Below are 25,135 nucleotides of genomic sequence, written 5' to 3'. Positions count from 1 at the left end.
TCCGTTGAGGGATAATGAATCATTGTCGCTGGTGGAGATAAGGGGGGAAATGTGATGATTATTTCATGGTGCTATCAGGCGACATGAGGATTTTTTTATTTGGATTTTTTTCGTTTGTAAATTAACATTATTCACCGAATATTCGCGGATATGATTGGGATGTTTAACGCAGTTGGGATTGATGAGCAGTGAAGTTGTTTTTATTTTTTTATTCGATATTATCATCACTTAGCGAATGATTTATCCAATCGATTCGAAAAATATTTCCAACGAGGTTTAAATTTATCTTGAGGAATAAATCCAATTCAATTTTTAATGAAGTGTTCTATCACACAAATGGGTAGAAAATAAAGTAATCGCTGAAGAAAAAATAATGGAATCATTTCGGAGGGATGAAAAATGTCGTCTTGGGTTCATCTATTCCCAGCACGATTGTCCACCCCCCATTTACCATTATTCGTCACAGAGGATCTTTGAAGTTAACGTTTTATTTATGAGACAGGAAGATGCGACACTGGTCCCCCTCGTCCCCAAGATATTTGAAATGATACATCAGTCACTGAACATTTGGCGATCCCTCTCTCAAGATAGTTGAGGAGATCGACGCGATCCAGTAAGATCGTGGCGATAGGCCCGAGTTTTTAGCTAGAATTCCAAATTTTATTTTCCTACGTGGCATATACCCCACAACAACAACGCGCGACGACTCTCAACTAAAAGATTTATCTCCGAAAAGAGAGGGACGAGAGAATTTCCTGGCATGCGAGGAGTAGAGGGCCACCAGAGCCCACGATCTTCAGCCACTTTTTTTTCTTCTCTTCTTCGTTTTTATTTTTTTTTATTTTTCTGCCTCTCCCTCTGTCTCCTCGAGGGTCTCTTCTACCTGCAACCTGGCCTACAATCTAAACTACAAGGCTCAACGTATAAAAGCCCACTGATCGTGAATTGGCGCATTGTGGATATTGGGGCCTTTCTAATAGATTTAACAGTTTCCTTTGGCATATGTGCGACCACGGTTCAATGGTTATGGATAATAATGTGGAAACGAGTTGAATTGAAATTGTTTTCAATGGATGAATGCACGAATGAAAAAAAAAACGGATGACCAAATAGGAGATTGCTGAGAGAGGAAATAATTTTTTATCGAATGGCAAAAAAATATTGGACGTCTACAGACCGGTCAATTTCGCCGTTAATTGTACATAAACACCGTAAATTTATTTCGAAAAACCCAATAAACCTCGACGAAATTTTAGTCCCTCAATCGTGAAAGGATTCTATTCCGGAATCGCCGTGAATTTTCCCATCCCAGCGGCCCCTTTGAGAATCCCTTCACGGTTCACCCGAATTTTCCGGTCGAAATAATTTTCATTGACTGATATACCCACTTTTTCGGCTATTCAGCATTAAACCCGGGTGTCGACTAATTAAAGTCTCTGACGATTGCGATTGGTCAGGTTTTTCCAGCAGCAATGTGATCTGTTATTAGTGGAACATTAATTAGAGCCTCGCCGACGTGGCTAATCGTACCACCCGGGATCGACGACTCACCGGGGGAGCCCAGCGGTGCATCGGGGGAGCAACGCTGGTAATCCAGTGAAGACATAGCATGTTCCTTGGCAAGTACAACGGCTTTATTTTTTTTCGCAAGTCACTTGCTGGCGTCTTGAAAATATTTTTTCCTCGGAAAAAAAATCCACTCGAGGGAGGGAGAGAGAATTTACGAAAATTGTTTGTCTCCTGACACCTGCAGCTCAGACTCCATTCGCCAGGGAACAACACACTTTTTTGGAAGATAATGCAAAGGATAGAGCCCTGCCAAAGAACCTGGTAAATATCCGCAATTTTGGTTCGCAGAAAGCCTCGAAGACATAATGCTGCATTATGTGGATATTGCCGGTGTGGCTTGCTCTTTTACAATCTGGCATTGTCCGAGTATTTCAGTCAATTATAGGGGAATCACGCGACTGCGTGCGATAGTCATTGTTATTTTGTTTTGTTTTTATTATTTCACCTGCATCAGCCAAATAATGGCACTCACGACGTATGCAGTGGAGTACTGCTCCATGAGAAAATTGGTGAAACGTTTTCTGTCAGCGATCTGTCTGCCTCCAATATCTGTCTGCTCCAAAAATTAATAAATAAATAATCGCCAAGGGATTCATCTCCTTTATTCTTGAGGATGATCTTGATTTTCGGCAAAGGTACATGTTGTTATCCGGTTCTCTGAATGCAGCTTCATTAGAACCGTCTCGGGATCTCTCAAACGTTTGCTGGTCGGTTAATTTCGTCAATGGGGCATGACACACGCCTGATTTTAGGCGCATGTCGTCTCGTCCCCCATCTCACCGCCTTATCTCTCGCCCATTTTTCTCAGAACTAAAAAAAACTCAGTTTTCAAAATAAAATCAAAGAGCCATTTTCCGAGGGCAAGGGTTCTCCCGCATCAGAGAGATAAATTTGACATTCATGTAGCATTACCGACAGCAGCTGGCGAATGCATTGAATTTTACTGTCCTAAAAATGATTCTCCAACGCCTGATGGCTCGTGTGACCATCTGTTTCACCTCGAAAAATCGGAAAAATGCGCTTTTCTGGATTTAGACCAGGATCCACCCCCATCTGGCATATGGTGTGCGGAGGAGTTAGGATGCTGGAGGATATGCGGGAAGCATCAGTTCATCTTTTCTCCACTCAATCCAACACCCACCATTATGAGCCCGTTATATTAATTGAAGCCCTTTTATGAAATTCACTCCAATTCACCTCCGCATTAAGTTCACGTGCAAGTTTAATTGGTGATGTTGGGCTCGTGACAAAAGTGACATTGACTCTAATTCCATTGTACCCTCGACTATTCTCAATACCCGAGAATTTTATTCAATTGTAGGCGAATTCTTTCTTCCTCCATTATCCATGGACCATTGACTCGCCCCGATCAATTTCACCGACAAAACATTAATTTCCCCCGTACGGAGAAGAAAATCATTGGAAAGTTTCATCCCTGGAGCACTCGAGCAGCACTGACGGACTCCAGATTATTTTTCCACAATTGTACGCTGAAATGCACAAACAAGTGAAGGTTTAAAATGTCTGAAAAATTCAGAAGTCACTGCAATGGAAAAATATTTTTAAAAAATTCCATTTCCATATTTTCTAAATTTCCTAGGGAAATGAAAAATTCAAATGCTTTCAGCGGTGTTGTACCCACCCACTAAACTCAACTATAATCATTCACTCTATTTTCCTCTCGACATAGTGCTAATGTCGATACAAGCTAGAAGACCCAGGGGAGATAGATTTTGACCGCCTCTTTACACTTCGGTCCAACGGTTTGTCTTGACGACCATATGGTTGCCGTAGGCAGGTCATTATTTTCCTCAGTCCCGAAAAAGAGGAGAGAAAAGGATGAGAGTGAGACACATGCGACGAGCAAGGCGCGTAAGGGAAAAGGGCGGGAGAAGGATATATGATGAGTTGAAAAAGGGATCCGGGGGAGGGGTCGGGGGTGAGGGCAAGGGGTAAGTTGGCCCACGCGAAATTGCCTGAAAATTGCCCACGCGGTTTCCGAGGATAATTTCATAATTCGAGATTTTTAATTTGAATTTCAATTCCGCGGTTGCGTCTCCTCGTCGGGGTACGGGAGTGAGGGCCTCGTCGTAGTCTTTATTTTGATATTTTCTCCTTCTTTATCCATTCTTTCAGTAAAATATGCTAAATGCCGCGGACGAATCGGGCGAGCGCCCCCACCGCGTGAGGCCCCCGAGGGCTGTTGTTATTTCGGAATTATGAATGTTGAGAGATGAAGTATAATAATCGACAGGGGAATATGGCTTTGGCTAAAAAATTTTTTTTTCGGGTTTTATAGACTGCCCTTATAACGCTACTTGGGTGAAAATAAACTCGGGATAGGGACAGCACGTGGGGAACAGCAGTTTTCTGGGATGCGGTGGGTGAAGTTTGGATGGAAGTGGGAGAGGAAGGAATTCCTAGGAGAATAGGGAATGGGAGAGGGAGATTATTGGGGGCTCCGGGGCACTACGCGTTATTTATCGACCTCAACCGCGAGAAATTGGATGGCTCGCGGTAATTTGTCTCTTTTCGGGGCTTTTTTAACTGGTGGGGCTCACTCTCCGGTGGACGTAATTGTTTGGTGAAATATTCTTAGAAAATTTGCGGAAGGATTTCCGTGGAAATTACTGATCTCGTCGGGCTATGTTAAGTCTAGCACATATTCAGGAATTTGAATAATGAATCAGGAAATTTAGTGGCCATTTTACCTTGAATTACCCAGTGGTTACGTCACTTGTCTGGCCGGTGAATTGAAACATCTATTAGTCTGAAAATTTTTCAGAAGGAATTTTCTCCCGCCGGATGGAGAAAGACACCACAGAGGATGTAAAGACCCAGGAGGTAAGCCATAGGATCCCCGTCATTGCGGAGGTCCCCCTGACGTGACCGCAGTAAATAAAGTAAAAGTCAGTTTCGAGGGATCCCGGGTGCAATTTCTTTGGATGCATTTACAACCGGGGAACAACAGACGAGAACAAAGCGAGGACGAGCCCGCGGTGAAAGAGAAATTTCGAAGTATTCGGAAGTCCTTGGTGGGTTTACCACCAAAACCGAACGTTAAAAATCATGGTGAAAATTGTGATTTACAGGCGAGTGATGGTTGACGAAGGATGAGAAGAATGAAAAAAAAAATCGTGACGTGTATATGGTCATGCAAAGGAGGGCTGCCACATCCTGGGGAAGGGACGCGGCCGGGGAATACCTCATCGAGGACTACACCGAGTCCCTTGGGATGTGTAACTGCCGATGTGAGTGAGTGTAAGAGGGACAGAGGGATTTACACTGTTCAAGTACCTATGGAACGACTTTTTGGGGGGCTTGAGCCTGTCTCGATTGCAGCAGTAAATTATATGCGAGGTTGCACGCGCTGTAATTTTAACTCCTGAAGCACGGGAAAATAAAGCCAATGGGGGCTGTCGTAAAAGTGGAGAAAAGAGACAACGGTGATTTAACTAAATGACGATGGTTGACCGTTGAATACCAAAAATACGGAGGACCTCAAACAAAAAGGGTGAGGAGAAAGAGAAGAGGAGACGGAACGGTGCAGGCTAAACTGTTAATTTACGAGGGGCGAGGACCAGAAAAAGTGAGAGAAATTGTCAACTCATTTCCACGTGACGTGGTGAAGGGACGAGATGGGGGGGAAAAAAATGCCGGGTCATTGTCGGGGTGGATCAGCTTCACTGGGTCTTCGTAGAATAATTTGGAGGGTGATACTCAAATCTGGAAACAATCGAGTGGAGCCATTTTTTTGGAGACACTGAAAATAATGGGTGCAGTGGGAGAGAAAATTAAGAACAGTTGCTGGTGTGGGTTGCTTTTGAATGAACATTGGAGCTGGTTCGGGGAGATGATAATTTAGAATGGAACATGCCTTTGATGTGAGAAGGCATGGACGACAGAGAAATATTGTTTTTGGAGGAGAAATGGATGAAATGGATTACTCCGGTGGGAAAAAAAATTCACGGTGACGTGCGGGGGGAAAATTCAATCAAAATCACCGCAAGAGGAGTGAATTCCACAATTTCTTCCTAAAGGAAAAATCCTGATAAAAGAGCCGTTGATTCGGGTGATACTTTCTGTCGCTCCCACATGAATTTTCCTGGTTGTCTCCAACTGAATTTCCGCCTAAGCATTGTAATGTTCCCTGACTTTTGTTCCTCATTTAATTGTCGTCAAACTGTCATTAGACGAAGGAAATCCCAGACTATGTCCACCCCAAACCTTTCATTCGGTTCGCTCTCAGTGAATAAGTGACCAATAAAAGGACAACTCTCGAAAAAGGGAAACAAGAGCCTTCCATTCCTTAATGGATCCAAAAATTACCATTACTCATCTCATATTGAACTTATTGGAGTCCCTCGATACTGGCACGAGTCCTAATTGATCCTGTTGGCCAAAACCATCCATCCCCCCCTCCGGTGAAACCCAATAACTCTCGGAGTATAGCCCGAGTGGAGTGTGTCCGCTCGATAAGCCCCGAGCCATCCAGGACCATAAATTTCAACTTTTCCGTAAATTTGTCAGCATTACACGGCGCACATTTGTGTATACTTGACCCATGATGAAAAATCTTCTTTCATCAACAATGAAAGTTTTACAGTATAATGCCTTCAGTTACCACCTGTCCCCCCTCCCATTTTATGTGGCATCATTGAACGGAAAAATTCAGCCATCCTGTTGGTGTCTTGGCATCTCTTTAGTGTCACTCAAAGGGCGCGAAGAATAAAAATAAAATGCACAATGAAAATTTGTCTCCCGAGTATTTGACGCGAAAAGTTGGATTGAAAAGAGCCCTGTGGTGTATATCCACTGTATTTCTGGGCTCTTAGGATCGGGCTCTCGCTTTATTCCACGGTTGCCCACACCATTTTCAGCGTAAATTTTCTGCTTTGTTAGACACCGCCCGTGGATTTTTCAATGTTTGTCTGTTTCCAACCTCCTTTTATTTTCATTCCCTTCTTTTCACACGTATAAACCACCGTAGGTGCTGGATCTTCAGCCAAAGGTGTGGATAATGCTCGGCTATTCGGTTAGACTCAAAGCTAAAATACCTAAATATTTCCAACGATCGATTCCTGATTTATTATTTTCCCCCATTTTTCAGGGGTGAAGTCACGTGTGAATTAAGGGGAGGAAAAAATAATTTATGCTGTCGGAACAGAGTCTGATCTGCTCCTAAAGGAGCTAGAGCCTATATTTATTCACAGATATCAAATTAGGGGGCCAAAACGCTATAAAAGTTTTTTTGTTAATTATTTATTCATACAATAGGAGAAAAATTCCGAAAAATGAGTCAAAGTCTAGAATCTTTCATGACAGAACTGAATTTCCGTAAGACGATATTTTTCTCGCTCTCCGCAATTAATGCAAGCTCATGAATAATTAGTGCTGTCCTTGCCTAATCCATCCCCAAGATTATTCTCGATAAATAATATTTCGTGCTGTGTAGATGGCGTGTGATAAGCCGTAAGCCCCTCAGTAAATATGGGCCCTAAACTTACGGTGAATCTGATCCTAGACAAACAGGCTCAAGGTACTTTAATACTTTCAATACATAACTGAGAAAGGAAAGATGAGATAATAGGTGAAACAGGAAAACTTCCTCCAGTATCGAGAGATCTAACAAAGCGTAAAATATTTCAGCTGGAAATTGAAGAATATTTCTGACGCAAATGGTTCTCACAAAGCGATATAGTTTGGGGAAGAAAAATACGCCGGGCTTTCAGTGCTTTCACGCCTGTCCCGATCTTTTGTCCTGTAGTTTGGATTTTGGGGAATTGCGAGGGCCGAGGATTGGATGGATTTTTTCAGCTCGATTGCAATCGCATAAACGAGGTATTTAGCCCCGGAAGCTGCGTCACAGGGAGGACAAATGGAATTTGGACATTCGGTTTCATTTTCAAAATTTTTCCACGTGAAATAAAATGAAAAATTATTAACGAGACGTAGAAACTGACGATTTTCTCCCGACGGTAATTTTTTAACCACCAAAAATCGAATGGACTTCTGCTCCGTTTTTTCTCCGAAATGTTGTTGCATGAGTCACATCTTCCCAAAATCAACAACTACTTATGATTGAAATAGAAAAATTGATTCACAGAAACTATCCACCAATTAATAACCCTATATTCCTCAGAATTCCTCATGCATAAGCTATGACATGCCCAATAAAATATCACTCAATTAGCCGCAGCATCCTAATGAGCGGAATGGCTCATCTATTTATGACAGTCATAATCCCAACCCACGGCCAGCCTTCTACTATTTTCATTCCATTAAAAAAAACCACGATGGATTCAAAACCGCTGTCAATTACCTCCTCCGACTGTGAGGTTCGATGAGCGCGCGGATCGACAAGAGGTGAGTGGCGGAAAAAGTTTCGAGGAAGCATTAGTCCCAGCAAATAGCTTCTCGGAAATGACACTGAGTGACCGTGTAATCCACACATCTAGTCTCGCCCGAAAAGTAGAATTTATTTCCACTCCTCTTGCAATTGCTGTTCAACGCCTGCATAATCCGCCCCCTTCAGCGTAAAAATGGTAAAAAATTTATTTCAATGAAAATTTACGATGAGTGACTGCGGAAAAATTCTTTCATTAATTTATCCTGTTACTTGATAAAACATTAATAATTATCTCTTTGGAATTTATCAAATTTAAAATTGCCTTCTCTGGAAAGATAATAGTTTGCGCACGACTCGCGAATACGACATTCCGACACGAGTTGAGCCCAGCAGCCGTGAAAAAAATAGTTATCCCCCTAAATCCAGGTGTCAGAGTGAGTCAGAATGCACTAATGCCGGGGATCACACAATAACAGAAAAACATCACGACTACCACAGTGAATAGAAAAGGTTAAAATGCTGCTGAGCGCCACCCCAACAAAATTCATGAATAGAAAATACTTCTATTCGCTTCTACGATTTGAACGCCAAACAATTTTCTATATTCCCGGGGTGGGCCGTGGCATATATTTCAACTCGACAATCAGCCCAACGAGACAAATACCCTTATTTGTACACATCCTGTTCATTGTCATGCGCTTATAACGCATGTTGGAGGCTTGAAGGGTGGAGTCGAAGAGAGGAATATAAAAAATCGTAGAGACAAGGCATCAAAAAAACTTCCGGTGGAGCGTCTTTTCTGGAAGGAGGTAGGGGGCATCTCCGGGGAGAAAACCACTCCCATAAAACTATTTTTCATGATGTATTTACCGAGGAAATTATATACACCGGACGATTGACGCTACCTGCGCAAAACGAGATTTTTGATCCAGGATGTTTTCACTATTCAATTCATTACAATTTTTTTTTGCTGAATTACCCCGGATGCAGTGGGTGGGGCGAGACCTGACACTAATTGTCATCTCTGGGGGTCCTCAGGATGGATCTGCAGCACTTGAGAATTCGAGGAAAAATTATTTGTCCTGAAGATTCAGGTTTTGCGGAACTTTTTTGATTGTTGAAGGAGAAAATTCAGTCTGAAATATAAATGGTAAAACAATTCCATGGAACAACTTAATTATTAGTAAGGGGATGTAAGTGAGGACCGGTACTATATATTTGACGCTGTATATTACAGATAAAGAGTGCATAAAGATTCGGTAATGGCTCTAAGAGGGCATTTCCATTTTGGGAAATTGGCCCTAAAGTTGATAAGATTCCTTCTGAGTTGCTTTTTCTTTATGACTAGAGACTCTCGCCGAGAAGGTACTTCTCCACTCTAGGCATACCGTGTTTTTCAGGCGATTTCGGGGATAACAGCCATTCAAAAATGACAATAAAATACAAAGAGGAATTTAAAAACAATTTGGGGAGCATAAAGCGGAGGGAAGTGATAAGGTGTGAGATTCAGGTGCCGCGTAGAGGAAAATAGTGGGGACATTCGTTGAAAGGATCACGATTTCACATTTATTGTGTTTTTAGTGATAGTTCTTTATTCGTCATTCCTCCATCCACGATTGAATAAGATAATAAATAAATAATGAAAATGTAATAAACCAAAATGATTCGAGCATTCAGTTGATCTTACTACCGGTGATTTTGGAAAATTTAATTGCTGGATATTTAACGATTGTTTCATTAGCCGAATTTTAGAGGCCTAAATATCCTTCATTCTGAACTTTTATGGGAATTTGAAAAAATACGAAATAGACTTTTAGACAAATATTCTTCAAAATTATATAAAAATTCCCATCTTTTCTCTTTTTCAAAGCTCCTGAGAATTTTTTTTTATTGAGACTTTAGTCGAGGCCTCACCGCGGCACTCTAGACATACGCGTGTTTTGAGGCGATTCCGGGGATAACGGCCATTCAACAATGTCAATAAAATACAAAGAGGAATTTAAAAACAATTTGGAAGTCATAAAGCAGGAAAGGTGATGAGCCACCACAATCAGATACTGCCAGGCGGAAAATTCCGGATTCCGAATTTTATTGTATTTTTATTATTAAATTTTTATTCGTCATTACATTCGTCCATTTGAGCCCTATTCAACCCTATGGTACCCGACGTTTTACGATTATTTCGTCGTTTAAAGTTTGAGGCTCTCTAATTTAATTATCCATTCGGAGTCATTAGTGTACATTCAAAAGATCCATTGAGAATAGAAAGGTCACTTTTAGGGATATTCCGAAAATCCCTTGGTAGTGCCAAGTTTCTAAGAAACCTATAAATTTAAATTTTCATATTCACTTAAATAATCCGAAATAAGTTGCTTTAATTTCGCAGAAAACATAGAGGGATTAGAAAATATTTTTCATCTTTAGAAAAATGTTGACAAAACATTCAGTAATTTCCTCCCCTAGAGTAACATTTCCGTAACATTTTGTGAATTTTTCCACGCCTCAACCTGCAAAATAGCCCCTGCACATCTCTTATTTCCGCTCAAACGTCATTCCCCCGACTCCTCCGCTCGTCTTTCTTTTTCGCAATGGGGAAGAAACAATTTGTGCGTTGAAATAAAGGCGGCACTGGTGGTCCCCGGAGGCAGAAGACTCAAGCCATATGCCAAGGGGACGCGGGACCCATTGGGCACACGGGTAATTACGAGGGATGCTCTTCTCCTCTCCTTTCGGTTCCGAAGCTTTCGGCATCCTAGTGTAGGTTCCCCTGCGCCCAGTGTGCGGTGCGGGGAGAGGGGGAGAGCCCACGAAAATTTTCGGCGGTGGGGCGAAGCGTCTATATAAGATTCCCCCGAGCGGCGAGGGGTCACAGTTGATCCGGAATTTTTGGGAGGGTAGAACCATACAGCGTCGCTCCACTGTGCCATCACACACGCTTGTGATATTTTTCTTTTCTTTACCGGGAGGTAAAGAATCGATTCAGTGGTAGTGCGAGGGTAGTGATACCGCGTACGATAGACTGGAGGATTTTAAAAAATGCACTTCCTGTGTGTCTTTGTGATTTTTGTGGCCCTCGTGGCGTTGGGGGAGAGTTTTGATCTTGGACCAATCGTGAGGATTGCTCAGTGCAGAATGCAGTGCATCAAAAAACACAGCGCGGACGGCAGTTGCGATTTGTACCTGAATCCAGCTGAGACTGTTTGCTACGAAGTAAGTTCGGTTTTCATTAACTTTTCGGTTTATCCGAGCACGTGGGGAATTCGACAATTGAATTAATAGGTAACGGAAGCACCCGCGCAAGTGTTTTCTTCCCTGTTGTATTTTTTTTTCTAATATTAAGGGGAGTCTGGGGGGTTTGTTCTGTCGGTGATTGTCCAGCCTGGGCTGTGTCGCTAATGGGAACACGACGATTTATGAAATTAATAGAATCACATCGGCGACAATGGTCGAGGGGTCAGAACTGCCGAGACAATTTTCTACTCAATTTCATTGTCTGTATTTGCCAAAGGCTTTCATGGGGTGGCATAGGGAATTAACGTAAAAACCGAAAGAGTGGTCGAAGGGAAGGAAAATTACTGGGATGAACATAATTGTTATATTCCGGTGGTGAAAGATTTTTTTTGCTCAGTCAGAATATTTAAACACCGACCTGTTTTCCCGTGCGTGTGCGATGACGGACCATATTTCCGGATGCAACAGTTTTTTCATCAGCTGTACAAATGGTCTCTCGCATTCACACGTTATTTCATCCCTTCATAATTACTGAAACATGAATTATTGTTGCAAAATGAATACAATTAACAACTGGATATAATGCGCATTATTTCCCTTCATTTTGAATTTCTCGTTCTGCAACAAAAAAATTTTGTTCACTCAAAGCCTCTGGACTCTATCTATCATCTCCTGTCACATGCCAGGATTATGGCGTATGTAGAAATGTCCTTTGACATTGCCATTAACTCTCCCCAAAGCCGTGAAGTCCATCAATATCTCGTAATTCCGGGGCTCGTCATTCCGTCCCTTGTGAATTTTTCGGCTTTATCGGGGCTCATAAATTCAACTGTCTTGTCTTCTTTCTATTATTACGGGTATTGAAAAATCGTGGTGGTCCACGCGGCCATGGGGACAGATGGAGGGGGAGAGAGATCACGATTATCTCACGCACATGGTGCATCATAAGGGGAGGCTGATTCCTCCCTCTGGGGCGTTGCTCATTTGGTGAAACGCACTTGGGGGGTGTCCATTAATTTTCGGGGAAATCGATTTTCAACGAAAAGAATCATACGCACATCGTGCGAGGATGAAACGTTGGACAAACGACTGGCCCACGCGGTACACAATCATTCATTCAAATTTATTCCCCCCCATTGGAGTCTCCCGTGGGGCATGAACTTCCCTCCTTCTCCATTAGAATAACAATTTTCAATGCTAGAGATCCGATTTATCTGTTCACGGTCAACTGCACGTGCGATGATAATCATTTGTGGAGAATTGGAAAGTCTAATTGGTATGGTGACACTGCATTCTGGATTTTTTCGGATTATTTTACAGATAAAGTTGTTTCGGGGAAGTTTGGGGGACAGGTTTTTTTCGTGGTACAATTACCCGAAAAATATGACCGTCATTTTTCATTTGTACAGATGGAACTCCTGTTTTTCTTTATCAAACAGAAATCTGTCACTTTTTTTGTACGAAACATTTTTTGGGACTGTCACAAATAAGAAATTTGTTACGACCGTCACTCTACATGATGCGGTCATTTTTTGTTCAGATGCTATGGTGGACTATCTCTGTGGGTACAATAAATTTTGAATTTTGAACTGAAACTAGTGACAAAGAGTGAAAAAACTATATCTAGCTCACTTTCAATTTCTTCAACGTACCCCGAGGATCGTAAATTTTCTCGACTGTCTCCATCAAATATTTCATTAACAGCTGCGGCGATTCCACTTCATCCCGAATTTTCCGCTTCTATCTCATCCCATTGACACTCTCCACCCGTATTTTCCCCATAATTTAACCCACATCCTGCCGGAAATTGTCTTCAACGACCGCGCCAATCAGTCGAAAATTCATTCAGCAATTTTTGCACGTCCCCTGTTCCGCGGATAACGCAATAATAAATTTCCCGTCAGTCTCTAAATTTCCCTTCCAATTTATCTCCCAATGCCAAACAAACTCGAGTGGAATACGTGCCCCGACAGTTTGAGAATGTCACGCGCGACGATGTTAAAAACGAGAAAGAAAAAAGATACATTCGCCTGACAAAAACTATAAAACGTCCGAGGATTCTTAAAACTCCTCGACTTTTATAAATTTTTCAAAGGAGATGGCTGACCCAGTTTAAAGTCAACCGTGAGCTTTTTCTCCCGCATTGATTCCTTTTTGAGAAAACATCATTAGTGGCCTCCGATGCCGCAGGGGATTTCTAAGAAGTAACCCGGGGCCCCCAATGGGATATAATATGAAACGCGTCCGGCGTGCAGACGCTTGGCGGTCGCCATGAGAGGTTATAGAAAGAAGAATGGAGATAGAGAGAATAAAAAATAAAACATTGTAAAAAAAAAATTGGAAAAAAAATCCACAACATCGGGTGGTGGGCGGAGGGTTGGGGGTGAACGGGCGAGGGAATAAAAATGTGGATAGTCCGGCACAGCATGGCTATGCCAATAAATACGAAGACAACGACGAGCATAGCCTGTTATGTGGCTGGAGTAGGGAACAGGTTGGAGCTAATTCGACGGTGAGAGGGGCCAGAGAGGGGGGGGACCCCCACTTGAAAAACCCTCTTATACCTCCGTGGTTATACCCTTCGTTGTACCGTAGAAAACCGACCTCGCTTAAATCGCCCAATTCAAGCCAACGGCTTGATGGTTTTTATTCGCCGTCCGCTCACTCTTCTATGATTTTTTTATTCCCCCCCCCCCTCCCTTCTCCCCCTTTATATCATTCTCCCTCTTCCACGTAACCTTTCACTCAAATCATTCCCACCGATACACAGCGCGATCCTCGTAGCGCACTTTCTTCCGTCCTTCGGGCAATTTTTTTGTTCTTCTTTTTTGCCTCGTTCGCATCATTATCAAGTTATTTTCATTTATTCATTTTAATTTCCATTCTAATTTCTTTTGTCTGTTTTTGTTACAGTGCTGGCAATATTGCGAATCCTTCGAGACACAGTGGGAGGCTGCAAAATCCATTTGCGAGGGAGACGAAAGGCTTAATGTGAGTATTAATATATTTTTTTTTGCTCTTATTTTTTTTGCGAGAGGTGCTTATGAGATGGAGAGTAAAAAAAAATCAAGACGAGTTATAGCCGTGTTTGTTTTGAGAGATGCGACTCATTTGCCTGTGTGGTTTATACGCCTTTGTATCTCGTTAGAGGATCGACTCCAGGGGCTTTTGAGTTATTTTATTGTTGAATAAATTCGATGAATAAATTGTTTATTTTTGGAGGAGGTGGGGGGTTATCATTTCTTCTACGGTGGAGACGCGATCTTGCAGATTTTGCTGCCTCAATTTTTATTTCCTTCATTAGCCGGCTTTTTTTTTCTGCCCCTCGTAAACAAAGTATTTTGATTTATACGACGGCATCCCGCCATAATCTCCGATTACTCACGGGTTCCTGAGAAAACCGATCGCTCGGAAGGTTCGCTAACTTCCCCCGAAATGTCACCTCCGATTATATACCCTGGGAACCCTAAAATCACATGGGCATTGGGAACTGAGGGCAGACAAAAGGGGGGGAGGGGGGTAAATCTCGAAAATGCGGAGAAGAAAGCAAAATTGTATCGTCCGCCGGACCCAATCTATCTTCTTTCCAAACAGTGCATTGGCCTCTTTATTATTCTTCGAGAAGGAAAAAGTGGATGAAAATCCTGAGAAAGGGCCTACCTGCCGATTTTCATGGAACACCAAACGCCCCTAGAAGTACGGAAAACGAGAGGGGTCTGCCAAGCCCCGTTTCTTCTTTTTTCATCTAGCTCTCTACCTGTCCCTTTTTATCCCTCATCCCACAGCTCAGATTTTGATCTGACGTTGGGAATAATCTCTACATTTACGACGGAGAAACCTACAAATCCGGAGATGTGAGTTCGCTTGAACGTAAGGACGAATAAAAAAAAAAATGTCCCGATTCGTTATCTCAAACGTTACGATGTAGATAAGCTTTCGTTAGTCTCCACCAATCTTCAGGGTTCAGTACTTGAGTCATGTATGCTGTCTGGAATAGGACATTAGTCCAGCGTCTTGGAGGGAACGTTAATTAGTCCAAATGGCCCCGGAACAGGCCATTATTTCACTGTCGAATCTTCTCAGTCCAATCAGACGGCGAGGGAGAGAATTCGTGTGATAAAGCATCACTCTAGTCTGGGATCCTTGGGGATGCCGATTTTTTTTTCGAGTTTTTAGAGCTCCAGTGTCTGAAGCATTGGGAACATAAAATTGAAAATTACGATGTGAACGCAGTAGTCGAGGAACGGACCCCAAAAAAACAGACGTTGATTTGTCGTGAACGGATTCTTGCTCGTGCCAGATTAAATTTTATTTTCATCATTATCATAAATTTCTGTTTTGTATATATTTTGTTTAGCATTCTAAACAAGCAACTTCACATCTTCTCTTATCTAAGGGCCCTCCCAGGACCCCTCCCTGCAATATTAATAAACCCACCGTTTCCGGGCGGTGGCAGTCTCCGGCAATAACTAGTTTAATTAATTTTTCAATCAATTCTCTCGTTAGAATCATTCAATAAATCACTAAGTATTTTTCATTCATCTGTCCACAGTGTCCAGCTTGCGAAACAGCGTGCACCTACCGTGCCACCCGTCCCGAGGAGGAGTACATGCCGTCAACTTTGCCAGCTCCATCCAAGGGGCCCGTAAAATTAGGCCAATACGACATGGCCGTAGTGATGCGACGAGTTGGGGGAAGTTGGAAAGAATCAGGATACTATCCTGGCCCACGAGTTCCATCACTCCGCCCAGACACTTGGATTCTCGGGGTCCTTGAGGAAGGCATCCGGCATTACAGCTGGGAGGAGTGGACCCCCACTCTCGAGTCCCTCAAAGACGGGCCCTTTGTCGAGGCGACATTGTCCTGGCGGGACGTTGATGCTCAGTTGAAGAGACACCGCGACATCGAGCAGAAGAGATTCAACGATCGTGTGCGTCAATTCTACCTTGAGAAGTACGGGGAGAAGGTGCTCGTTGAGTGGAGGGATAGCCACGACTCACCGATACCCGAGGAGGTCTTCCGCAGGTTCTTCTTCAGGAGGAGGAATGAGGAGGACGCACAGTCGCAGGAAGAGGCCATTAGTAGTGATTATCCTGTATTCAAGACTGGGGATGGGCCGTCTATGAGGCAATCGTTGGAGAACGAGCGCTACATTGTGTCATGGGAACCCGAAACTGGGGGACTCATGGGGAATCAAGTTGTTGACACCATGACTGCTCAGATATCACTGCTACCTGGCACCAAGTATCTCGTTAGGATCGCCTCCGACGATGGCCCCGGCAGCTTCTCCATCGAAATTGACACACGACATAATGCTATGCAAGTTTGGCGGATAAAAAAAAACATCGAAAATTTTTACCCATGGAGCACCATCACCGGGGTAATCAGCGCCATTGTGGTATTCATGATATGTATCCTGGTGAGACTATCGATAAAGGGAAAAATCATCGAGGATGAGCAACAAGTCTGATTGTACGAGGTTTTAGGAAGAGGATTAAAAATTGTTGTTGAGAGCTATTCTGATGAACGGTAGTGACGATTTAAGACTCATCAATTCAGTTGAAATTTTTCAAATTGTTTGGCCGTTGCATCGTATTTTACTGTAGGGTAATTTGTTCAAAATTTTACAGCGAGTCTTGGGGACTTGATGAGCGGTGGTTTCACTGTAAATTTGATCTTGAATTATTCCGAAGAGGTGAATGACAAAGGAGAAAAATTTTGAGCGATATCTTCTTGAATTCTAAAATCCTCCGAACTTCCACGGACTCAATTCAACATAAAGGTTCATAAATTGTAGCTGTGAAGTTGGTTGTCAAGGCCACGCAGCATCTGCACAGCCAACATAGCACAATGAATTGCTCAAATTACCGTAATGAAGAGACTGTATGAGTTATAAAATTTTCAGTCTATATCGCATGTACATATGTAAAAGAATTCTGTATTTATTTGTAAATAGTTGATCGGAAGTGTAAATAAATGTATGTATAGTATGGCAGCGGAATGAAGAATAAAGATTATCAAGTGGAAATAACTCGTCTTACTTAATCAATCAATCACCCGTTCCCGACTAGAAAATATCAAGAGGAATGAACTCACCGAGTGCATATGATACAAATCAATACGTTTGTCCAACCGGCAACAGGTACAAATGTGTGCCGGTGACCCCGAACCTGAATGTCCCGTTACGTGGACGTCGGCTTTGACTCCTATCATCCAGTCTTCACTGAGAAGTCGAGTGAAGATGAGACGTTTTCTGACTTACGTGTTGCCAGTCCTCTACGGGACTGTTCTCGTTCTATCACCACGTGATACCAGTGAAACATCAGTTATCAGTTCTGCCGCGATATTCTGTCTCGGTATTTTACCCATTGGATATGCCGCTGGCCCCAGGTGAGAATCGGGAGAATTGGGGATTAAATATTGGCCGGGAGAGAGTCGAGGAGTTCAATGGGGGATTTTTCCTTCTAGATACGTACCAAAATGGAAGAAACAGGCGTGTGAAATTCCAGCTGCACAACACCCAAATTCTCACTACGTGTGCGATGAAGATGGCGAGGTGAAATGCCTACCAGGTATTCAATTATGTGGGTTAATGTGATAATTGTACGTGAGGAGCGTTGGCAATAATAGTTTTACCGGTTACCGTGGAATTCCTTTTCAAAAGTATTCGTTATCAACTTTCGGCTGCTTGCGGATGTGCGAGGAAATAAATTCCTTTGACTATTTTATTTTACTGCACCCTATTATTCATCGCTTCTGGAATTATTTAGGATGGACCGGTGACCTCTGCGACGTTCCCCTGTGCCGGAAGGGCTGCGATCCCCTCCAGGGCTACTGCCGCAGACCCGGTGAATGTCATTGCAAATTTGGCTTCCACGGCGAACACTGCGAGAAGTGTGTGGAGTTACTCGGATGTCAGCACGGAAGGTGAGTTATCTTTGAATAGCTCAGCTAGAGAATTCTGAATGGGGTGACGTAGGTGACATTGACCCCCCGAGACAGGTGATCAACCTCTCGTGTTTCTCTTCGACGCTGGCGTCTCACTATTTCGTAACGGTTTTGCAGGACTCTATTTTGTAACACAATATTATCTTTTGTCGTATTTTTTTTTCTCCCGCGGCTTTGGTGATCGATGGAAAAAACAACATCAGATGCAACGTGAGTTTCGAGTGCGCTTGTGATCCTGGCTGGAAGGGTTTGTTCTGCTCGGAGCCCATATGCGATCCAGATTGCAATCCGAGTCAAGGATACTGCGAGAGACCCGGTGAATGCAGATGCAGATTAGGCTGGCAGGGGACCAAGTGCAAACAGTGCGCTGTACTTCCGGGTTGTGTTCATGGAACATGTCAGAGGCCACTGGAGTGTCGCTGCGACCCGGGGTGGACGGGTTTTCTCTGCCAAACACGTAAGACGAGACAGTCAAGTAATAATACTTTACGGTGTCAAAGAGCTTCCAATAATACTTGCAAAAGAGAGTCCCAATTTAAAGCTCCACATCCTGAAGTTTCCTAAAAAATAATTTACTTCCAGCTATTTGCTCGCACGGCTGCAGCCGGGAGAACGGGGGATGCAGGAGACCTGGGACTTGCAGATGCAGGGTCGGTTACACCGGGCCCAATTGCACGGAGTGTGTGCCGTATCCAGGGTGCGTTCATGGTACTTGTCGTCGGCCCTGGGAGTGCAGATGTCAGCCGGGGTGGGCTGGTGATCTCTGCGATGAGAAGTTGACCTTCTGCGATGGACACGCAGACGTCTGCCGGAACAACGGGACCTGCATTAGCATGACGAAGGAGGATGGCGATTACAGGTTCGTCTTATCCTATTATTTCCTGAAATGGCACCAGGGGATGTGCCCTTCACTTATTATTTATTTCCTCCAATAAAAATTATTGCACTCAGAAGTTCACTTTCTCGTGGTATTTTTCCAGGTGCATTTGCCCACTGGGATACATGGGTCGGCAGTGTCAAATTGAGACAGTGGAACCAGCAACCGATTTGACACCCCCTTTACCCGTGGTGAGGCCCCCAGAAATGGAAGTTCTCACCGTCAAACCCGACACGTCGGAAAAACCAGTGGTTAACCCTGACCGAGGATCGGTCACCCCTGAATACGATGCTCTAAGGGATAAGGGAGTAAATGTAACGACTATTGAGCCGTTGGGACCTATTGTGATCACCGACCCACCGACCACGGTCGAACCACCGGCGACTGCCGGTAAATGGCCGACAGAATCGCCAGAAACACCCGTGACCGACAGTGATGCCGACAATGAAGCCTGACACCTTCACCATGATTTCAAATATCATTTTATTTATTTATTGTCATTATTTTCATTATTTTATTCTTCTGCAAGCCATTATAGAACATGTGGTTAATTTACATGTGTAGTTGACTGGTAATAAGACATTTTTTTTATTGGAATCAATCGTATTTATTTATCGGTTCGTAATTCTCATCTGTCATCTCCTTAAAGGGCAACAGGAGCTGTCAAAAATTTTTATTTTTCCGATTTTGTTTCTCTGATTGTGACGAACATAAGTAGATTAACTATTGAATAGTCAGACCACCCAATGCTTCGTAAAAATTTGGGCATTCCTTGACTCGCAGACAAATCTGCACTTCGGAATTTTTTTCCCTCATCATCAGTCATTTATGAAACCCATCTGCACCTCAGCCACGGGACAAATGACCGATCGTATCATGAGGTGCTGTTGCCAGTGAGAAAAAAATTGCAACTTCATAACACAACAACTCCTCGATAAAAAACAAAACCTGATTATGACTCATTTCCCTTCAGTGATAGTATGAAGTTACTCTGCATGAGTCAATGCATTCAGGTTTCTCAACAGAATGCATTAACATCATATGGAATCAGGTAAAAGAACGCAGAGAGAAAAATCCAGAAAAAATTATCATTCCATTTGATTAACTCTAAATTTTCTAGAAATTTTCTAGAAATTATAATACTTCGGTATTTTTCCTTGTCCGTGTGTCACTGACAAAAAAGGTCCTGGATTGAGATCACATATGAATTGTCTCAGCAGAATAAATTATGTAAATAAATTATATAAAAAATATATACCTGAAAATCTGTCGTAAAAATGCAGAATTTTTCTACAAAATCGGTGGAAAAAAAGCATTCAATCGCTTTTTCTGTAAATTTTTTTGGTATGTTCCATCATCATCGTGATTATTTAACATGAATTCACATACTTCAGCCCATAAATAACCCGACACTCTCCCGCTATATATCGATAGTCGCTCAATGTGGCTTCTCGCGTCCAATTATCCTTGGCGTAGCGTACAAAAAGGGCATACGGATACGAAGAACATACGAAGGACTGTTGCTCCGCGTAGAGAGTCACTTTGCTATGTACCCGAGTTTATGGTTGAACGAGCACGTGTACTATATCCCATCGCACCAGGCAAACCCACGTAACCCATACATTTATTATGTAACACCAACTTTTATCCGCACGTTTAGCTAAATCGTCGGATAAATCGAGAAAACTGTCAGCACCGGCATTATCCCGAATAGAAAGATTTTTTGTCTCATTTCACTCGGTCGTCTACGATTCTCAGAGCTTTGACCCGGATTTTTAATGTTGTTTTTCAATTTTTGGGAATAACAATCTTGAAATTTTCCTGAGGGCTAAATTATACGAAGCTTCGAAGCATTGACGCTTTACAACGGGTAAAAGTATTTCTTTCGTGAGATAAAAAATAAGTTTTAGAATCCAGGAGCTTCGGTAGATTAACTAATGAACGAACTCAGATACTTTATGAAGCAATCTAACTATATCGTGACATAAAGCAATTATTTAGCGTGATTTAGTGTGAAATGACACACTAAATCACGTTGTTTTGCTATATATAATTATAGCTGGATGGAGTCACGCTAGGAATGTGACATCAAAGTATTTACTCCTTCGAAACTATATTGTTACTTTCATATTTAAAAACAAAAAACATATAAAAATTCCCCGGAAAAAAAATATCAGACAAATTACTGAAATAGTGCGATAAAAATTTTCTATTTTTATAAATCCAGAAAAATTCAGGTGTCAGCACTTCGCAAAAAAAATTCCAATACCGGTGTGGAATTTTTTCGAAGCCAGTCACAACGGATCCAATTTAAGAATGAACATTTGCCATGCAGGTACATTAATTCGACCGAATGACGCCAAATTAATTAGCATAACCTCGTAGACAAATCGGGAGAGGCTGGTACGGAGTGGTAACCCAATGTCCGCAGGAGACTAGCACGTGTCCCAGTCTATTTTGTACCATTACAACATAATCATCAGTTTTTTTGAATATCAGTTTTAACTACTCTGTACTTTCAAAAAAGTCTGAGTAAATAACATACTCGATATGATAATAATCGCGGAATTTTTACGTATGAAACTGGGTCGTCCCACTCTAGAAGCCATTACCACAGTTGCAATCAATTCTCCATCATTCTACTCATCGATACTGGAATCGCATGTCTATATTCTTTCTCAAGGCCGAGGCTGGATACGCAGGATACTCTGCGTATAAAAAATATATCGCGTAATGGTGGAGATATCTCGGTCGAAATGCTTTTTAATTACGAAACTTTCAATTAGCGTACGCGGTGATGATGTCGACTTTTTCCTCAGCGAGGGTATCTTCAGGTGTCGATTGCAAGTATTATTTATTACTCGCAATTACACGTACTTGGGGAACGCACCCAATTTATTATGTGGGGCTGATGGATTTTTTTCAACGCTGCGAATCGAGAATTTATGATTTATATATTTTTCGCGTAAATATCGGGAAAATTATGTGTCGGCAGTCTTCAGGCGCGAGATTATTCGTGAAAGTCGTCAGATTAATTACGGTTGGATCAGTAATTTATTTTCATGACTAATTACTGTTCCGTCATTACTGAAAGTGGAAAAATGGGATTTGTTATTATGGAAAGGGGACAGGATTCGAAGTCGCCCTATCCTTTCAGCTCGAGTCGAAGTATTTTCCAGTGTCGCAGGTCGTCTTTGACCCGCCACTATCGCCTAAAAATACATTTTCGTACACAATATTGAAAAAATATATTTTCTCCATGCAATTACCTTCAGTAGAGAGCTGCGACCCGGCCACTCAATAATTAAATCATCCGCATAATCGTTTGGATGAGCGAGGTCGGATGAAAACAAAATTTCACTCCTCGCTCTCGAGATCTTGCCGATAAAAAGCGAATTGCTGAAAATAATTTGGACGTGAAAATTAAATTGGCGATTTAATTTTTCAGCAAAATAATAAAGTCATTCCAACCGGGTTTTGCATAACGAGGCAGTATTTAAAAATCCAATCTTTACCATCTCGAAATCAAGTAGGAAGAGGAAACTCATGACGAAGTCAATCGAGCCATTACCGATTACTGCCAAGTCTTTCACGTTGCATACGGTCTGTAACAGCTCGTGATTTCGTTTGTACGCGGTATGTTTTAAACACTGCACAGTCATACCTAATGTTACGTTGCGAGGCAGTGCCAATGGATAGATAAGAGAAAAGACGCCCATTGAATAATTCTACACCTACGCCTAGAGTCATGCAATACACTCTAGTTTCTCGTAACACACGGAATTAAGCGCACAGTAAAGAGGTTCGTTTAATGGTCACGAAATTTCTTAATCACCGGTGACTATGTTCAAATGAGTATTCGTACCTGAGAAGTGAATTAATTGATCGAAAAAAAATGTTCGGTTCATTAGCAGATGATTAATTAGATTGTCAGTGATTCCGAATGAGAAATAAATCACTTCACGTAAATAAATTGATTGGTAACATCATCCAATCAATTCCCCAAAGTACTTAGGCCAGATTTGCGTGGGTCCCGACCTTCGGCCCAATCCAGCGACCCTGGGAGGGTAATTTGAATAAATCTTCTGCCCCGATATCCATTGTGAATGGTGAAATATTATTTTTTACACAAATTTGTCCACATTTGTCCACATTTAACTGAACATTAAAAATAATTTTTATTTATAGGGATTTTTCCATATTTTTTCTTTCCTTAGAGAGGAAAAAGTCGGTCGTTTTAACGACAATAGCAATAAAAAAATAACAATCAAAGTGCTTGGGTATCCCCAACAGTGAAATGACCTACAGAAGGCAGTCTCTGTCACGGTCGTGCAGTACCGGAGTAAAATAGAATGGCTTCTTTAACTCCACTCAACCTTGCTATTGTTAATCAACGGATTAACGGTTTCATGAGTAGGTGCAACGCAACAATATACAAGCAACATAGCGTCTACATTGTCGGGTGAGTCCTTTCCCTGTTTCTCGTACCACCACGTCCTGTTCTCACGAAATTGAAGCCAGAAGGAGACCCATGTGCAGACACTGGATATGGATTTGCAACAGTATTACTTCTCACGACCCACTATTCATCGATTAGGGGAATGCATGCACACCGGTATGAATTAATCCCGTGGTGGTACAATGATACAAGTGCTGGGTTTGTTGAAGAAATTTATTAAAAGGTCGGTGTGCCTGGGTTATTCATACCTTCCGATTTCATTAGACGTGACGATTGATTTTCGAGAGTTCGAAAGGACAGACAGAAGCGATCAGAACTCGATCAGAAGATGAGAAATCGGGGGCGGGGTGTACCTAAACAAGGGAGAATATGTCATTTACCCCCTCAGCACATCAGCCCGTGGTAGGAAAGTCCTTGCTCAGAATGCACGGCACCGAGATCATTGCATCAGTCCTCAAAGAGACTTAAGAAAGGTGAAGCGAGACGACTCGACTAAAGACGAATATTATGCACCGAGTAAAAAAAATAAACCGTTAAGGAGCTACATTATTTCGTTGACCGACACGCACGTCTACTGCATAGCACCCACCGAACATGCAATCCCCTGGCAAATGTTGTCATTGCGTAAGTCGCTGTCGGCCCGAGAACAAGAGAGTACTGTACACAACGAGTCGTTATAGTTTTCACTAACGTCCTGGAGTTGCATTTCATTGCGTGCGAAATCACACGGAAATGAGATCTTTTATTTTGAAAAAATACGTGCCAAGTTTTTTAAAGATCTTTGCATGAGTCAGTGCCTCCACTAATGACTTGACAAATGATATTCATATCTCCATTAAGTATCACATTATCTCCCCAGTTGGAATAGTTCTGTTTTGCTCGAATTCGATTGTGGGGAGTAATTTATTAAAAGATTTTTTGTTCTTTAGGGGCATCAATAAATCATTGAATGAGGAATGAGTGAGTGGACTCGTAAAATATTGCATAAATTATATAAGTTATTCATTAGAAATTACCACATGTTATTATGCTATTATACTTCAGAATAGATATTGGATATCTGCCATATCATTTTTTATTGCTAATTTTGTAAATGATATTTCAGTGAAATAAAAATCAGATTCTTCAATGGTCTTTGAGTGGTTCAATGCCACTCTCAATGGCTTGGAAAATGATATTCATATCTCCATTACATATCATATCTCGTCACTTGGAATAATTCCGCTTTATCAGCATCTGATTCTGGGAGATAATTTATCGAGAGATTTTTGACATTTCAGAGCATAAATAAATCAATGAATGAGGACGAATGAACGGAATAATGAAGCATAAATTATTCAAACTTCAGTATTGAATTTTATCAGTCAATGGATTCACAGCCAACGTAATTTTCTGACTATTAAATTGAATCTTCTATGAACATTTTTGTTTACACGTGCAAAAGCGTAAATGGCAATAATATCTTTCAGCTCATTCAATTAATACGCAGAACATTCTAATACATTCTAACGGATGTGTGCGATATCGAGGGGGAAAATTCCCTTCAATTAAGTTGATAACGACCGTTGCACGAAATTCCGTGATAATCGTCGTCCGTTTAGGATCACGTCGCGGGTAACACACATGATTTCCCCTCGACATACCCAATTCCCGATGAGCGCAGGTAAAATCAATCAAGGATTCCCCGAATAACTCCCGACGT

At 42.0% G+C, this 25,135-nt stretch overlaps 3 protein-coding genes across 3 annotated transcripts; 2 read left to right on the top strand and 1 right to left on the bottom strand.

Annotated features, from left to right (window-relative positions):
- The first annotated feature begins 10,804 nt into the window (after positions 1 to 10,804).
- LOC135162002 (uncharacterized) lies at positions 10,805 to 17,168 on the top strand. The gene is made up of 3 exons (XM_064120042.1): positions 10,805 to 11,128; positions 14,063 to 14,140; positions 15,702 to 17,168. The coding sequence occupies exons 1-3, from the start codon at positions 10,955 to 10,957 to the stop codon at positions 16,617 to 16,619; spliced, it is 1,170 nt and encodes a 389-aa protein (XP_063976112.1). The 5' UTR covers positions 10,805 to 10,954; the 3' UTR covers positions 16,620 to 17,168.
- A 153-nt stretch (positions 17,169 to 17,321) lies between these two features.
- LOC135162049 (delta-like protein C) lies at positions 17,322 to 19,565 on the top strand. Its single transcript, XM_064120133.1, has 6 exons — positions 17,322 to 17,539; positions 17,618 to 17,721; positions 17,920 to 18,076; positions 18,301 to 18,554; positions 18,680 to 18,956; positions 19,078 to 19,565. The coding sequence occupies exons 1-6, from the start codon at positions 17,391 to 17,393 to the stop codon at positions 19,427 to 19,429; spliced, it is 1,293 nt and encodes a 430-aa protein (XP_063976203.1). The 5' UTR covers positions 17,322 to 17,390; the 3' UTR covers positions 19,430 to 19,565.
- A 2,032-nt stretch (positions 19,566 to 21,597) lies between these two features.
- LOC135162639 (uncharacterized) lies at positions 21,598 to 22,693 on the bottom strand. The gene is made up of 5 exons (XM_064121289.1): positions 22,446 to 22,693; positions 22,244 to 22,373; positions 22,014 to 22,186; positions 21,852 to 21,902; positions 21,598 to 21,682 (listed from the first exon to the last, which is right to left on the bottom strand). The coding sequence occupies exons 1-5, from the start codon at positions 22,691 to 22,693 to the stop codon at positions 21,598 to 21,600; spliced, it is 687 nt and encodes a 228-aa protein (XP_063977359.1).
- Between the last annotated feature and the right edge of the window lie 2,442 nt (positions 22,694 to 25,135).

The sequence above is a fragment of the Diachasmimorpha longicaudata genome, chromosome 5 (assembly GCF_034640455.1).
Source record: "Diachasmimorpha longicaudata isolate KC_UGA_2023 chromosome 5, iyDiaLong2, whole genome shotgun sequence".
NCBI classification, from domain to species: domain Eukaryota; kingdom Metazoa; phylum Arthropoda; class Insecta; order Hymenoptera; family Braconidae; genus Diachasmimorpha; species Diachasmimorpha longicaudata.
The sequence above is the reverse complement of the archived record's forward strand: the minus strand, read 5'-3'. Positions and strand labels throughout refer to the sequence as shown.